The 16,446-nt window shown below is 38.0% G+C and overlaps 1 protein-coding gene across 2 annotated transcripts in view; it reads right to left on the bottom strand.

The window, feature by feature from the left end:
- Positions 1-16,446, bottom strand: part of LOC121374922 (KICSTOR complex protein SZT2-like) — a 149,071-nt gene that overhangs the window by 70,106 nt on the left and 62,519 nt on the right. For both annotated transcript variants that reach the window (XM_041502063.1, XM_041502062.1), the window contains exons 21-23: positions 8,788-8,912; positions 4,782-4,933; positions 2,698-3,855 (exon numbers count right to left, since the gene is read on the bottom strand). In XM_041502063.1, coding sequence (XP_041357997.1) covers positions 2,698-3,855; positions 4,782-4,933; positions 8,788-8,912 — 1,435 coding nt within the window. The remainder of the gene's footprint in view (positions 1-2,697; positions 3,856-4,781; positions 4,934-8,787; positions 8,913-16,446) is intronic.

The raw sequence follows: 16,446 nt of genomic DNA on the forward strand, positions 1-16,446 counted from the left end.
TCCAAAAATCCCGATGGATTGGAACATGCAGGTAAGCGTCCTTCAAATCGATGGACGCCGCCCATTCCCCCACCTGAAGCAAAGCACGAACAGACTGAACCGTCTCCATCTTCATAGATGGAATAACGACGTAAGAATTCAGCAGCTTCAGGTTTAGAATTGGTCGCCACTCGCCATTCTTCTTCTGGGCGAAGAACAGATGGGACTAAAATCCCGGAGTTCTCAAATCTACCTCCTGGATGGCTTTCTTGTCGAGAAACTCGACAACCATCTTCTCCACCAGTATTCGTTTGTCGACAGATGGTACTGCAGGTAACTGGGGGGAGGACGTCAGTGGAGGGGGTGATGAAAACGGAATTCTGTATCCATTGCGGACAACCGACAAAACCCATGGGTCCAGATCTGGCAGGTCCCACCAACTTTGAACAAAATGGCGCAATCTGCTCCCCACAGGAAGATCTGCTAACGGAACCTCCGTAAGCTGATGTCGATTGTCTACGCACCCTCATCCCGGCTGCTTCCCACCCCTGGGCGCCTTGCCCCGAGCGGAACCACGAAAACATCCCTGTTTCGATGAACCATGGGCATTACCCGACTGCACGCCCGAATCAGACACCACAGGGATCTGATAACTGTCAAGAAAAGTCGATTTCTTAACAGGTGGAGGCTTAAAAGTAGACGCCACCTGGCGCTTACGAGCAGTTCGGGACTGAGCAGCAGGGATGAATTTCGCCGCTTCTTGGTCCATGACCAAGTTAAAATTGGTCCCAAAAAGTAAGGTTTCCCTTACTGAGCGACTACGAAAGTAGGTTTTAACCACACCCGTGCTCTCAGTCCCACCAGGTAGTGATCCTGATGCAGAAGTAGACTGTTGGCAAAAACACACCCAGCAAGCTGAGCGACGTGATGAGAGGCTTTAGAAGCTGCCAACAAACAACCCTTAGCCATCGGCGGAAGACCCGTGACTGCTTTATCTAACCCAAATAGGAACGTACCTAAATGGTTATTGACTTGAAAAAGAAGTTTAGATAACCTCTCCAAAGTCTCTAAATCCGTGAGTGGCACACTGACATTAGGAGATGGGTGGCAGTCTGCCTTCACCCTAGTGGAAATGACCGCTGGATGTGAAAGGAAGGAAGCTCCCAATGTCTTATATGAAGACGTGGACAAAACCTTCGCCGCAGACAATAGTTTCCCGGTAGCTAACGCTGCCGGAAACTCTTCCACCACCGCCCCCAAAATACGATCGCTACCCGCAATCAAAGCATCAATCTCCGCAAGAGATTCATGCGCCTCGTGCGCTAACGGCAAGCCGAAATCCTGTCGTGGAGCGTCCGTCGCTAAAGGCCGGTTTCCAAACGAAACACCCTTGTAAGACTGAACAGCCTCCTCCGACGGAATTGCATCCGGACCGTCAGGAAATTCATACACGTACGAATCCTGCGCCGAATTCTGAACCCAACGTACCACGTGTGGATTAGCCAACCCAGTTGACGTAGCCACATGCAAACGATCTAAAGGTTGATGGCGCTGTACAGGCGCCCCAACAACAGAAGGGACGCCCACTGGCGTCGCACCCAAAACAATGCCACCCGGCTCCGTGACCGAGACAACGTTGTGAGACTTCGCGATTTCGCCAAGTGGCTCGATCACCAAAAGATGCGTTGGCCGAAACGGCGCCCTCGGACGCCACGACCAACCCTGCACCAGAAATCTGGCGAGACAAACAGCGCCACGAAGCGGACTTCATTCTAGAGCTAATCGACCCCTCCACAGAAGGACCGATAACCCTGCCCCCATCAGCAAGATGGGAGTCGGAACTGAGAGACACAGTTGTTCCTGCCACGACTGCACTCCCTCCGACTGACACCCCCGTTACAACCGTAACAGGCGCCGCCTCAACCGACGGAGGCAAAAGCAAATCCCCAGGTGGAACAGAGCCCGACCTGGAAGAAACCTTCGACTGAAGCAGGGAGTAACAGCGCCCCCTCCATGCCAAGCTGCGCTTCGGGTTTACTGGTATCACCATGAAGATGGCGAACAGACGAGGAGGCACCCTTGCGACTACCACTTGTCCGCGAGCTCTTTGAACCGGACACCGACTTGCCGACCGACGGCAAATCGGTATGGAGCACGACCCCGGAGGTTGCCACTGCTCCGCCCGTCCCGGTTGGAGCCTGAGGAAGCCGTGTCAGACATTAACCCCCTGTGTAAATCACCCAAAAGACCTCGTATGACAGAGTAAAACAAAATTACAAATTAATAAACAATTTAACAATTTGACAAAAATTTTACTACAGAACTCGAACACGACTGCAATGGAGGACTGCAGAATCAAAAACACGAGGATATACGGTCTACCCATGCGCGGGTGTAGGTTATACATCCGGCAAGGGAAGATAATTCTGCAGTGGAGGTTATAACTCAGGGTCGTATAGCATTGTTGTTGTGCTAGTACGGTAAGTTGAATAAGACTAAATATACCCTATGATATACCAATCACAGAGAAGCATTTAGGACAAAAACAAACTGAAATGAATGACTGATCCTATGAGTTAACCAATCTTAGATGAAGCAAAATGAAAACAAAAATTATACAGTCATAACTGTAACAGTGATTCATTTTAATATCTTAATTGTGCGTTTACCGCTTTCAACATTTAAAATATATCAAGAATTTTAATACACATTCCTTACCTGAAACGAAACTGGAAAAGAAGATTTCAGACACCAAAACACAATGTCTACGGAAGTCCCAAACTCCTGCCTCACACATGCTTTCATAAGACTTCCGATCCACCGATGATCTCCAGTGGAGCTTATTAATGTCGCTCTCCTCTCTGTCTTCAGAAGAAACCTCTTCAGCATCAAATGACAGAAGCCGACCACGTGGACTGGAAGACAGCTTGCCGTAGCTGTCATTGACACTGTCCACATAGGTGAGGTCAAAGGACATGTCCTCATAGATATCCTCAGCTAACGTGAATCCCCACTTGTTAACCAGCGAGTCCATCACGTTGTACTGGTAGCAGTCATACACGTACACTGGGACCATCAGAGGACCTGGTGGCTGACTGGACAAGTTGCTGTCTGGATTCTTCACATTGATATCTGGCAGTGAATGGTCTTCGGCTTCAGATGGTTTGGATGGGTCTGAAGTCTTAACTGGAGAAGTGCCATCTGCATGTATTTCAGCTGAAGAAGCATCTTGACCAGCATTTTCAGAGGCATCATGATGGTGATAACTTTTACTCCTTTGGTCAGATTCTTCTTCTCCTGACTGGCTGACATCAGCATCTTGAGGTTTATCCTCATTGCAGGCAGAAGCTTGTTCCTGACTGCTTTCTTGTTCCTGGCTTGGAGCCTTGCAAGTACTTGTTAACGAACATTTATTGAGAAGCAACAAATCATCAAAGCTTGCAGGCACAAAAGTCAGAAAGAGATGGGTGGAGCTTTTGGCTTGAGAAAAGCACCGCCACATGGGAATCCTTGTTTCTTCTGAAACACTTGGCTTGCTCGACTCTTCTGGCTTCTTTACTGGTTGTCCTGAAGTCCTTGCAGAGGATTCAGTTTGTGCCTCGTCATCATCTTTAAGAGTTGAATCGGTCTGATCATGGAAACCATCTTGACCATCCACTCCCAGAGAAAAAGGATAAGGATGCTTATGGAGGTCCCTTTTTCTTGCTTTGAGCAGCTCCAGAAAGCGAACACAGTCTTCTGTTGAGAGTATGATCTCTCTGTCGTGAATGGGTCTGCCGAGAAAATCACTTGGCATAAGGTTCTCAAACAAAATGGAGAAGAGCAATCCATTGGAACTCTTTGGATCAACGTAGACTTCGGAAATGTCTGGATGATCTGCAAGAGATACAAATTTAGAACTCAGATTTGTTTTAAATTTATATAGGTAACAGAGTGTTTGTTGTGGATTAAGTTTTAGAAAATAATAAAAGATCAAGTTTAACATATTTAACATGGAAGATCAATTATGACAAGAATAACAAAAATGATAAAGAGTTTTCCAATTATATTACTTGTACAGATTACAAAAATGATCAACAGTTTTCAAACTACATTACGTGTACCATTTATAATTCTAAAAATTATTTTACAGCCTTAGATTTACATTTATATGAACTAGGATGTTGCAAAATAGATCTCAGTTGAGTAGATGTTACTATTAATCCCATGACATTTGATGTGCACGATGTTACACAAGAACACAAATGTGTGTAAAATCTACAAGTACATCAGGCTTTTGTAGTGTGGTCACAACTTTTAATACAAATATCATCTGTCTTGCACAGTGATACAATTTTTAAATATTTTGACATTCCTACTATTTTAATTTAATAGAGTACAGGGCTTCTAAATTATGGTAGCCTCACTCCCATGGCTAGTGATATTCAATGTTGGGCTAGTAAATAACTAATACTGCCATGCCCGACAGCTAGTGAATTAAAAGGGTCAAATGTTGCAGTTAAGTCTATTTTGTAAATATGAATATCCTGTCCCCAGCCCAACCCCCCCAATGTTAGTGTTTTTAAGCTGTATCTCCCTCTTTAGATAACATATCTGATTATTACTATTATTTAGTAAAATTGTATTAACTTAAAGTAAAGTAGGACTAGTACATTTTAAGTCGTGGCTAGTAATTAAAAAAAAAATCACTGATCCCATGGCTAGTGGATTTTGTAATAATCTCTAGAAGCCCTGGAGTATCCACAACACTTTAAAAAAAAAAAAACTACTAAACATCAACAGATACAGTGTAGTTTGCATACCGCCCACAATGAATGTGGAAAACAATAGCTCTGCCTGCTGACAGCGAGGAAGCAGAGACAGGGGATCAAATGGAAACGGAATACACTGGATTGACGATTCCACTTTCTTCTTCTCATCTCGCTTTCGATACAGTTTCGGGCTGAGTGGTGGACTAAAATTAAACAATTTGATTAAACCTACATCAATAAGATTCGGAAATAACAAACAATAAATGAAATGAAATTTATTGAACATAATACCCTATAGTCTGCACTTTTAAAGCAAATGGTCTGGACTTTTAAAGTAAAGAACTAACGGTGGCATTATACAATGCCACCTACTAGTGTTAAGTTATTTCCCTTGATTACACAAACCATATAATATTTGCTGGTAGTACTAAACCAAATAACTTCCGGCTGGGTCAAAGTGCGAGGTGCACCGAACTTTTGATAGAGAAGTGAACACCACAAGTCCTGTGATTGGTTATAAATGTGAGTGTGTTGGTTGTAAAAAATAATAGTTTCATCTGGGTAAAAAAAAATAGCAATTTTATTTCATCTAGTACCAATGTGTCAAGTAGCCTTGTGCTTGAAACATGTATGGGGTACCTGTAAAAAAAAGTACTCGAATTTTGTGCGAAACTAGGGTAGTCATAGCGTTTATGTCGGTTGATACGTTGCAGGTAGGAGTTTTAGCCACATATGTTACTATTGTCGTCTATGGGATTTGATTTGGTAGTATACACCCTATAGCACATATTCAGTGCATAATAAAAAATATTATGATTTTGTCATTTTATTTAATTAAACTATACTGGTTGATAAATTAGCCATCACTTGATCATGCAAGTTCACAATGACCTTGACCTTGACAATAATCTCTGTACATGGCTCTGAATAGAGTTTGAATCAAAGTTAGCACTGAAGAAAAGTTGGTTTTGGCCTATAATTCATACTGTAAAGATTTCAATAATTTCTTTTTACATGGTATTTGACTTGCCATATACAACTGCTCTTAAATATGGTATTATATATAAGCAACCTGAACTAAGATTTTAATAGCAATTTATTTTTATATTAAAAATAGCATGTCCCAATAGTGGGTTAATGTCTTTAGTTTCCATTAACATTGTTAATTTTTTATGTATGAAATTCTGAAAACTCAAATTTGTAAAGAAGTTGATTTTTATTGTCATTTTGACATATTTATAGGGTGCTAAGTTATATTTTAGACAAATTTGTAGTTTTATGCAAAATTTAAAGTAAATTTTAAGAAAAACTTTACCAAAAACATAATTAAATTTGTTGTCACTATTGTGCCTTCTGTTCTTATTTATACATAACAATAAGGTTGTTAAACATATACTTAGATCTCCAGATAAATTTTTTTTTTTTAATAATCACTTAGTTAGCTCTCATGAAAAGCATTTTGAGTTTATACTAGATTCAGAACCAATTTTTTCAGATCTGATTATCTGCCTTGGATTAAGTTGATAATTTATTTTATTGTTAAAGCTGTATTACCTAATGTTACTAGCTAAATAAAATGCTGGATTACAGATTGTAGGAATACATCTAATGTACATATTGTATTCATCCGGATTAGAAAATAATGCAAGAAAATAGATGTTCGGGTAATTTTGTCATTTAAAAATAGTTTTTTTCAGTAATTAATCAAAAATAAATGTGTTAAAGCTGCATGATTATTCCAGATATCACAACTATTAAAACCTCCAACTACAGTAGGCTATAAATAAAATATAGTCAGGAATATTGGTGGCTGCCAATAGTTTTGATGGTTCATTATGAAAATCAGCATGGCCGATGGATTTGAAATTCGCACACCTGGTAACTTGAAGACACCCACACCCAGCATACAGGATTTCCTCCCAACACTAATGTTCAGGACATTAAGTCATTACTTCATACAGGTACAGTCATGTTTGTGTTTCCTTCCTCAGACAGTGTATTTTTTTAATACTGATATTTCTTTGATGTGCCTGTTAAGGTCTTCATAATCTAGGGGTCAATCAAGTGCATGTGTTTTAATGGAATTCTTTAAAGGGGTAGAGGTACTCTGACTATCTTTGTTGTCTCTACATATATACCTGAGTACACACACCCAACTGAAAGTAAATATCTTCAGGAGTTTTATTTTAAAACATTTTGTTGTTTAATATGACATATTGCATTTGTACAAAACTATATGCAATATATATGCTTTTTGAGGTGTACATTATATTAAGTTGCACTGTAGAAACAACAGTTTCAGTGAGGTTGTCAGTTTATGTCAGAATACACCAGATCCTGGTTGTCACAAAGACACATAGCTGGACACTTTTTGAAAAATGTATGTTATCAGTATAGGTAGTACTAAACCAAATAACTTCCGGCTGGGTCAAAGTGCGAGGTGCACCGAACTTTTGATAGAGAAGTGAACACCACAAGTCCTGTGATTGGTTATAAATGTGAGTGTGTTGGTTGTAAAAAATAATAGTTTCATCTGGGTAAAAAAAAATAGCAATTTTATTTCATCTAGTACCAATGTGTCAAGTAGCCTTGTGCTTGAAACATGTATGGGGTACCTGTAAAAAAAAGTACTCGAATTTTGTGCGAAACTAGGGTAGTCATAGACGCTACCCGTTATCTCAGAAACGAGCAGCTTGACCCCCATTTTTTTCTGATTCATTTTAAGTGTAAGGGGTGGTAGTATTTATATCCGTGGCGTTTATGTCGGTTGATACGTTGCAGGTAGGAGTTTTAGCCACATATGTTACTATTGTCGTCTATGGGATTTGATTTGGTAGTATACACCCTGCTAAACATTTCTACAGATATCAAATACACTAATGTATTGTATGATCATAATAAGGTTTTAATGTAACCTTTAATAACAATAATAAATATATTGTATGATACTGTAATGTCATGCAATGCAATCCATCTGTTTGCCTACATGTATGTCTTGTGTCTGCCTTTTTGCATGCATGCTTGGTGAGTGACTAGCTGGTTAGTTAGCCAGCCATCTAGAACGATGGTGTATTGACAATGCATGGTTTTGACTGTCACCAAGATAACCAAAGAATACTCTGACAATCACCATTCATCGTTATGTCAGGTACCAAAATATTGATATTTATAGACTCAAAAATAAACATAGTTCACCAAATATGAGGTCTCTTCTCATCTGCTAATAAAGAGTTAGAATTATCCCCTTTAACATCAAACTTAAATGGTTACACACCATTACCATAATTATGATAAAAGAAAAATTACTCTTTCTACATTTTGACCATTACAGATGGAATGGATGGATGGATGGTTGAATGGATGGATGGATGGATGGATGGATGGATGGATGGATGGATGGATGGATGGTTAGGTGAATGAATGGGTAGATGGATGGATAGACAGATAGATGAATGGATTGATATATGGATGGACAGATGAACAGACAGATGGATGAATGGATGGATGGATGGACAGATGGATATATGGATTAATGAATGGATGGACAGATGGATGGATCGACTGATGGATGGATTCCTAGATGGATGCATAGATATATGGATGGATAGATGGATGGATTAGTGGATTGACAGATGGATGGATGGATGGATGGATGAACAGATAGATGGATAGATGGATGGATGGATAAGTGAACTGACAGATTAATGGGATAGTCAGATGGATTGATGGACGGACGGATTGATGGAAGGATAAATTGATCTATGGATGGGTGGACGGATGGGTGGATGGATGGACGGATTGATGGAAGGATAAATTGATCTATGGATGGGTGGACGGATGGGTGGATGGATGGACGGATTGATGGAAGGATAAATTGATCTATGGATGGGTGGACGGATGGGTGGATGGATGGATGGATGGATTGATGGAAGGATAAATTGATCTATGGATGGATGGATGGGCGGATGGATTGATGGAAGGATAAATTGATCCATGAATGGATGGATGGGTGGGTGGACGGATGGATGGATGGACAGACTGATGGTATGTTAGTTACCATGTGCTAGATGATCGCCCAGCATCAGATGAATCACTGGGGAAGACAGCATTGTTTTGACAGATGTCAATCAGATGTTCAAACGTGATCAGACTCGAGATGCACTCACAGTCCACTGGGAAGAACTGCAAAACAACACATAAAATGTAACTTTAATAGCAATTTATACCAGTCAATTTGTATTGTGCTAAACAGAATGAACAACTACAGGTGTCAAATTTTAAGTTTTAGGAGAGGGGACACAGCAAGTGTTACCTTCAGTTTAATAACAAAAATTAGGGCACCAAGGCAAGGTGGAGAGGCACCAAGCCAGAGTTTTTCTTCAAAAGAGGGGCTCAAAGGCAATTTATTTTCTATCAAGTTTTCTCAGACAAAAATGACACCACTCTATGGTCTTGGGCTCTATAGCATAGCCTATGCAATTTGTTGGATACAGAAGTGTGGTGTTTTTAAATTATTTAAATTATTTAATTATTAATGAAAAGTTTACTGTTTCATATATAACATGAAAGGAGTGTCCCTTTTTCTCGGGAAATGGGGGAGGGAGGTTTGTATTTTTACTTTTTAAACACACTGCAACAAGGTAAGAACTTAATCACATGATAGCTTTCTTCAATATTTCATGTTATACATGTATGTGGTTTTGACATGTCATATTTGAGAGACAAAAAGAGCTATTTTCAGGAATTTTCTACAACTCCCTTACTTCTTAAAGAGTAGTGTAGGTGAGAAATTAAAAATACAATGTGCAGTGAAACCGGTCTAGACCGGACCCTGAATAAACCAGATTCCTGTCAAAACCGGCCAAGTTTCCAGGTCCTGATTTTTAAAATTCTAAAGTGTGACCCTCTAAACACCGGATCCTGTCTAAATTGGACAATTATTAGGTTCTTGGTGTGGTCCAGTTTAGACAGGTTTCACTGTATATATATTCCTGTCCCGAGTCAGACCCCTGTTCTTATCGGAAGCTACCGGCCTCGGTGGCGTCGTGGTTAGGCCATCGGTCTACAGGCTGGTAGGTACTGGGTTCGGATCCCAGTCGAGGCATGGGAGTTTTAATCCAGATACCAACTCCAAACCCTGAGTGAGTGCTCCGCAAGGCTCATTAGGTAGGTGTAAACCACTTGCAGTGGCACCGACCAGTGATCCATAACTGGTTCAACAAAGGCCATGATTTGTGCTATCCTGCCTGTGGGAAGCGTAAATAAAAGATCCCTTGCTGCTAATCGGAAAGAGTAGCCCATGTAGTGGCGACAGCGGGTTTCCTCTCAAAATCTGTGTGGTCCTTAACCATATGTCTTCTGATGCCATATAACCGTAAATAAAATGTGTTGAGTGCGTCGTTAAATAAAACATTTTTTTTTTTTTTTTTATCGGAAGCGTGTTCGAAACCATAGAGGTATGTTAAATGTTAAATACCTAGTCAAGTCAAGTCACTGTGTATGGTTGTTTTTTAATGGATGGGTGGGAATGCACTTTTTAATACATATAGTATATGTTTTACAAATATTTACAATATTCAGGATTCACTTAAGATAGACTTAAACATAATCAGGGAACATTTTGTTTTTAAAATTTCGATAAGGATCAGTTTATGATCAGTTGAAAATTGAGTATCAACTACTATTTAACATTTTAGAATTGTGTAGCAATCTCTGAAATTTGCTTTGCAAATTGCGACATGATCCCGATCAAAATGTCCCTTGATAACTGTTAGTAATTTTATTATTTGTCTTCGAAAATGGGAAGCTAAATTAATGGAATGTTTTGTTTCTCCAAACAAAATACAATTAGAATAATATTGCTTATTAATAGTGCTTTTAAACTTAGCATTGATTTGACATCTGTGGCTTGTAACAAAAACATTTAACTTACTATGTATAGTTATGTACACATACCAGCCATTTTATATACAGCTTTTATTCTGGCAAATTTGCAATGGAATATATCTGTCAGTTATAAAATCACTTGTAGTTCACAAATGTTTTAAAAAACTGTTTAAACCCTAGCTCAATAGCTGACATATGTTATTCACATACTTTAAAAGACAGTTCATGAAATATGTATGATGCACTCATTATAAATCTTTTCTGCATAATCATATCACATCAAGTTTAAAAGATCATTTATGCACTTAGCTTGAAATTGATATTATCATACTGAGCATTGATTCTCAATGAAATCTTAGTCACAGAAAACCATTATTATTTTCTATGCATTTATGCATAACTGCATTTTGATTTTCAGAATTATTAAATATGTGTAAATACATGTATTCTACTAGTTTTTGAGGTGTTCATGTAAATTGATTTTACACTCATCTTTACCTTGCTTGGGTGCTTGGTAAATACACTTAACAGTACAAAGGTACAGATTGTTTTTGGATGTCACAAACTTGGGCCCAAATTTAACGGTGGCCACGTGGGATATTACTGCAATGCCTTAGTTATATACTCTAATGCTGAGAAAATTAAAACCGTTTCATGGACAAACTGTATGTTAGTACTTGGTCATCATACTCGAATGCTGAAAAAATTAAAACCGTTTCAAGGACAAACTGTATGTTAGTACTTGGTCATCATACTCGAATGCTGAGAAAATTAAAACCGTTTCACGGACAAACTGTATGTTAGTACTTGGTCATCATACTCGAATGCTGAGAAAATTAAAACCGTTTCACGGACAAACTGTATGTTAGTACTTGGTCATCATACTCGAATGCTGAGAAAATTAAAACCGTTTTACGGACAAACTGTATGTTAGTACTTGGTCATCATACTCGAATGCTGAGAAAATTCAAACCGTTTCACGGACAAACTGTATGTTAGTACTTGGTCATCATACTCGAATGCTGAGAAAATTAAAACCGTTTCACGGACAAACTGTATGTTAGTACTTGGTCATCATACTCGAATGCTGAGGGCGGGACGTAGCCCAGTGGTAAAGCGTTCACTTGATTCGTGGTCATTCTAGGATCGATTCCCATCGGTGGCCCCATTGCGCTATTTCTCGTTACAGCCAGTGCTCCACAACTGGTGTAACAAAGGCTGTGATATGTACTATTCTGTTTGTGGGATGGTGCATATAAAAGATCCCTGGCTGCTGATAGAAAAGAGTAGCCCATGAGGTGGCGACAGTGGGTTTCCTCTCTCAATATCTGTGTGGTCCTTAACCATATGTCTGACACCATATAACCGTAAATAAAATGTACTGAGTGCATCGTTAAATAAAACATTTCCTTCCTCCTCTTCCACACTCGAATGCAAGTTTTATTACACTTATTTATTTTGAATGGGTGCTGTTGTCTTATATTATGACACTTATTGAAGTTTGTTTTGTTGCCCTAATTCTGGCCGTAATGCCCCCCCCCCCCCCCCCCCCCCCCCCAGCCCCAAATCTGAATTGGTCTAGATCAAATGTCAGTGCCTTCTTATTTACCAAATTCAAGGCCTGACAAACATATAGAACATGTAGATGTCAAAAGTTAATCTTCTCTTACAACATCGTGCAATACTATTACTGTAGGGTGTTTTTTTATTAAGAATAACAATTTTTATACATGCAATGTAGTTTTGAATTTGTTCTAATATTTATAGAAACTAAAAACAATGTTTAGTTGTGGCATGTACATGTGTACCAGAATTTGAATAATACTGGTTTTAACAATTCTTTTAGAAATACAGTGAAACCCCTCTAAATTGGACACCCAGACCACCAAGTAAAAAGTCTGGTTTTCAGGGCCCAGTAACACAATGCTCTCGTAACGCTTACATCAGACGTACACTATGCATAATGTGTGGCGTACATCTGGCATAAGTGTTACGAGTGCTTTGTGTTACTGGGCCCTGGAGTCTCCAGTTTAGAGAAGTTTCTGTTCTATAATGATATTTAAAGAGACTGTTCTAAGTTTGATGTCATTACAAGACATTTGCTAGTAATAAAATATTTCAACAACTAAAATGTTTAAAATATCAGTGCCTGTATACAGGTATTCTATGTGTTTCTATAATCATTCCCACAGGGAATGCCTGCTTTTCATACTATTGAATTTATTATAAGTCATTTATTTCTGAGCCAATTGTTTTCTAATTTAATTGCACACAAAAATAGTATTTTCGTTTTTGCTATTTCCAAAACACTTTTACTTTTCTTCTTATGTCATACCAAACTGAAAGTATTTACAAAAAACATTTTTGTAGGAGGATGCAATGGACTATAGTTGCTGTAATATCTGCAAGTAGCCAAAATTGGATTTGGTCTTCCAATAATTCCGTAAATTATATGGACAAAACCCAGTATATTAGGAAATAAAAAGAAGTTTGACCCATAGTACAAACACTAGGATGATCAGAAATATATTTAACATACAGCCACTAGCTTTAGTCATTAAAACATCTCTGTTAATTGGCAACATTTTAACAATGGCAACAAAGTCAGGACCATAAAAGGAGATATATGAAAAACATCCAGTTTTGTGAGAATTCCAGTCTGGTTTTAAGGAGTTTCACTGTACATGATATTTTGCTATTCAGAATTCTTCGAATGATTATGAACATAAACATTTACATATTTCCAAATAAGATTAGAAAATCTGAATTTGGGAAATGGCAAATGAATTTGTAGGTAATGGTAGTACTAAACCAAATAACTTCCAGCTGGGTCAAAGTTCGAGGTGCACCCAACTTTTGATAGAGAAGTGAACACCACAAGTCCTGTGATTTGTGATAAATGTGAGTGTGTTGATTCTGGGCGAAAAAAAATGTATGTAATTTTATTTCATCTAGTACCACAAGTCAAGTAGCCTTGTGCTTGAAACATGTATGGGGTACCTGTAAAAAAAAAGGTACTTGAATTTTGTGCGGAACTAGGGCAGTCATAGACGCTACTCTTTATCTCAGAAATGAGCAGCTTCACCCCCAATTTTTTCTGATTCACTTTAAGGGTGAGGGGTGGTGGTATTTATATCCATGGCATTTATGTTGATTGATACACTGCAAGTAGGAGTTTTAGCCACATGTTACTATTGTTGTCTATGGGATTTTATTTGGTAGTATACACCCTAATTGTGCACTCTTTAACATAAATTCCCTAGACCAGATCTACCGAAATTAAATCTCAGTGGAACCATTCTCTGATTGGGTTTTCCCCATCATTTCAACCAGTGCACCATGACTGGTATATTACGGGTAGAGCACTGTCTTCATGATAACAGGATCAATCCTCGTCAGTGGACTCACTGTGCATTGTTCAGTACCAGTAGGGTGTATATCAAAGTAGGGATTCTAGAATATGGTGGCCCAATGCCCAATGCCCAATGCCCAAAGCCAGTGGTTTTTAGACTTGGGCTACCAAATAATTACTTTGATCAAGCCCGATAGCAAGTAATAAAATTAATTCTGAAAAAAAGAAAGAAAGAAAAAAAAGGAAAAGAAAAAAGGACCAAAATAGTGACTGTACGAAAATAAAAGAAACAGATCTACAATTCACATGCAACATTTCACTAAATAATATTTGGCCACCAGTTGTCTGTGGCTCATCCATGACATTAATATACCTACCAATTTAATTTTATTAAAGTAAGTTAAACTATAAACATTGTTAATACAAAACTTTCCTAGCTACGTGTAATTTGCTGCTATTTTTTCCCCAAGAGTTGTTACTCTAATAGTAATACGGTGCAAGCATAATGCAGAATGGTAACTAGTCTTTTAATGTTGATTCTCGACATTTCATCCTCAAAGCCAGTTCACCCCACATTGGTTCCAACTTTGTTTAGTCACTTTATTACTAATCTGTTGCTGGGTGCCTTAAATTGTAATACAATATGGATAATAATGTAGGCTTTTGTTTTGTTTTCTGTTTGTTTTGATTTGGGTGTGTTGTTTTGGGGGGTTTTTTCTTATGTTGTTTGGTTTTTGTTTCGTTTGTTTAAGGGGGAAGTGACTACATGTACATCAACTCATACAAATTACATCACTATTCAAGAGAGTTGGTCATGTTTCCTTTTAGCCAAAAAGCAAATTTTAATGCAAGATTTTCAATAATTTATATAAAATTGAAATAGCCTTTATTGGAAATAAAAAAGCTAAATAATGTTATCTCCTGACATTTGACTTCAGCTTGGCAAAACAGGTTTTGGTCTGGTTTTGACTTTACTTTATTATATAGTTAACCTGTAATATAGTTTCAGATAACAATTAACTCTCAATTATTTTATAAAACCAATGACCTTCAATTCTGCATACAATGTAAACATGTATATATATGGATATGCTTTTTTTTTTTTTTCATACTTAAAATTCTAAGGCACATTTCATAAAGCATCGCAAGTTTACATCTGCGACTAGCGGTTATACCGGTCATAGGTTTACATGCGTTTGGCTTCTATTTCACGCAGAAAATTACACTATTACGGGAAATGGAGCATTCAAGGACAAAAGAAATTGAAATATTTGAACTTCAAACTATGTGAGTGGTATTGTTAGTAGTAATAAGGATTGTGGTTTAGTCATAGGTTTACATTTACATGCAAAACTTGGCTTACAATGTTTTGTGAAACTGGGTCCAGAACTATATTGACCTATTTTAAAAAATCATTTAAGGATAGTAATGATAAATAAAGGCTATTTTATGGGGGTTTTCGAATACGATTTTTATGTCAACGAGTGATGTGTGAATAACCATATTTTCATGAATTGCAAAGCAATGAGTGAAAATATAGTTTTCACACATCACGAGTGTGATACATACATGTTTACATTGTATGGCTTTGGGGATGAAATGTCTAGAACCAACATTAAAAGACTTGTTACATTTTTGCACTCATCTTGTATAATTTAAATGTCCACATGACTAAAACATAATATACAGTGAAACCCCTCAAAACCGGACAGCCATGGGACCAAGAAAAAAGTCCGGTTTTCAGGGGTATCTGGTTTACAGAGGTTTATTGTTTTAAGTTTATCATCAAGCGATAATTCAAAATGGTGTCGTTTTGCTGGACGTTCCTACATGTCCAAAGTAGATACTAAAATGAAACACTGTTGACAAATTTTCTACCAAACCAAGACAAACAATTTTACTCTTGGTTACTCTTTATTTTGTTAAATAAACTTTGCAAAGATAAAAAACAAAACAACTACAACAAAAAAAAGGGTTCAAACAATTGGAAAAATGAATTAAATTCCAAGTTGCTTTGCCGTTCATTGCGGTAATCGTGAGACATACATGTAGGCTATGAAAAGGAGCTCAATAAAATGTGTAAGTTAATTTAACTCTGTGTACACAATCATGTTATCGGACGAGTGGGTATTCAAAGTATAAGTAATGCAGTAATGATTGATGTCAGTGTGATCATCCTGTTTTCTGAGGTAAAATTTGCATTAAAGGAACACAATGGGACCGGATAATTTCATCCAGTGCAGTTTAGAAGGTTTTCCGGTTTAGAGGGGTAAATGTTAAAAGATACGCAAATCACGAGACCGTATAAAACGTCTGGTTTTGAGGGAATTCTGGTTTACTCAGGGTCCGGTTTTGAGGGGTTTCACTGTAGTTACATATGAGTTAATGGTTTTGTAATTTTTATTCAGATATGTCTTAAAAATCTTGAAGGCTGCAAATTTCAGTATATTTTAAATAAACAAATACAGTATAAATTTT

This window comes from Gigantopelta aegis, chromosome 6, assembly GCF_016097555.1.
Source record: "Gigantopelta aegis isolate Gae_Host chromosome 6, Gae_host_genome, whole genome shotgun sequence".
In the NCBI taxonomy this organism is placed as follows: domain Eukaryota; kingdom Metazoa; phylum Mollusca; class Gastropoda; order Neomphalida; family Peltospiridae; genus Gigantopelta; species Gigantopelta aegis.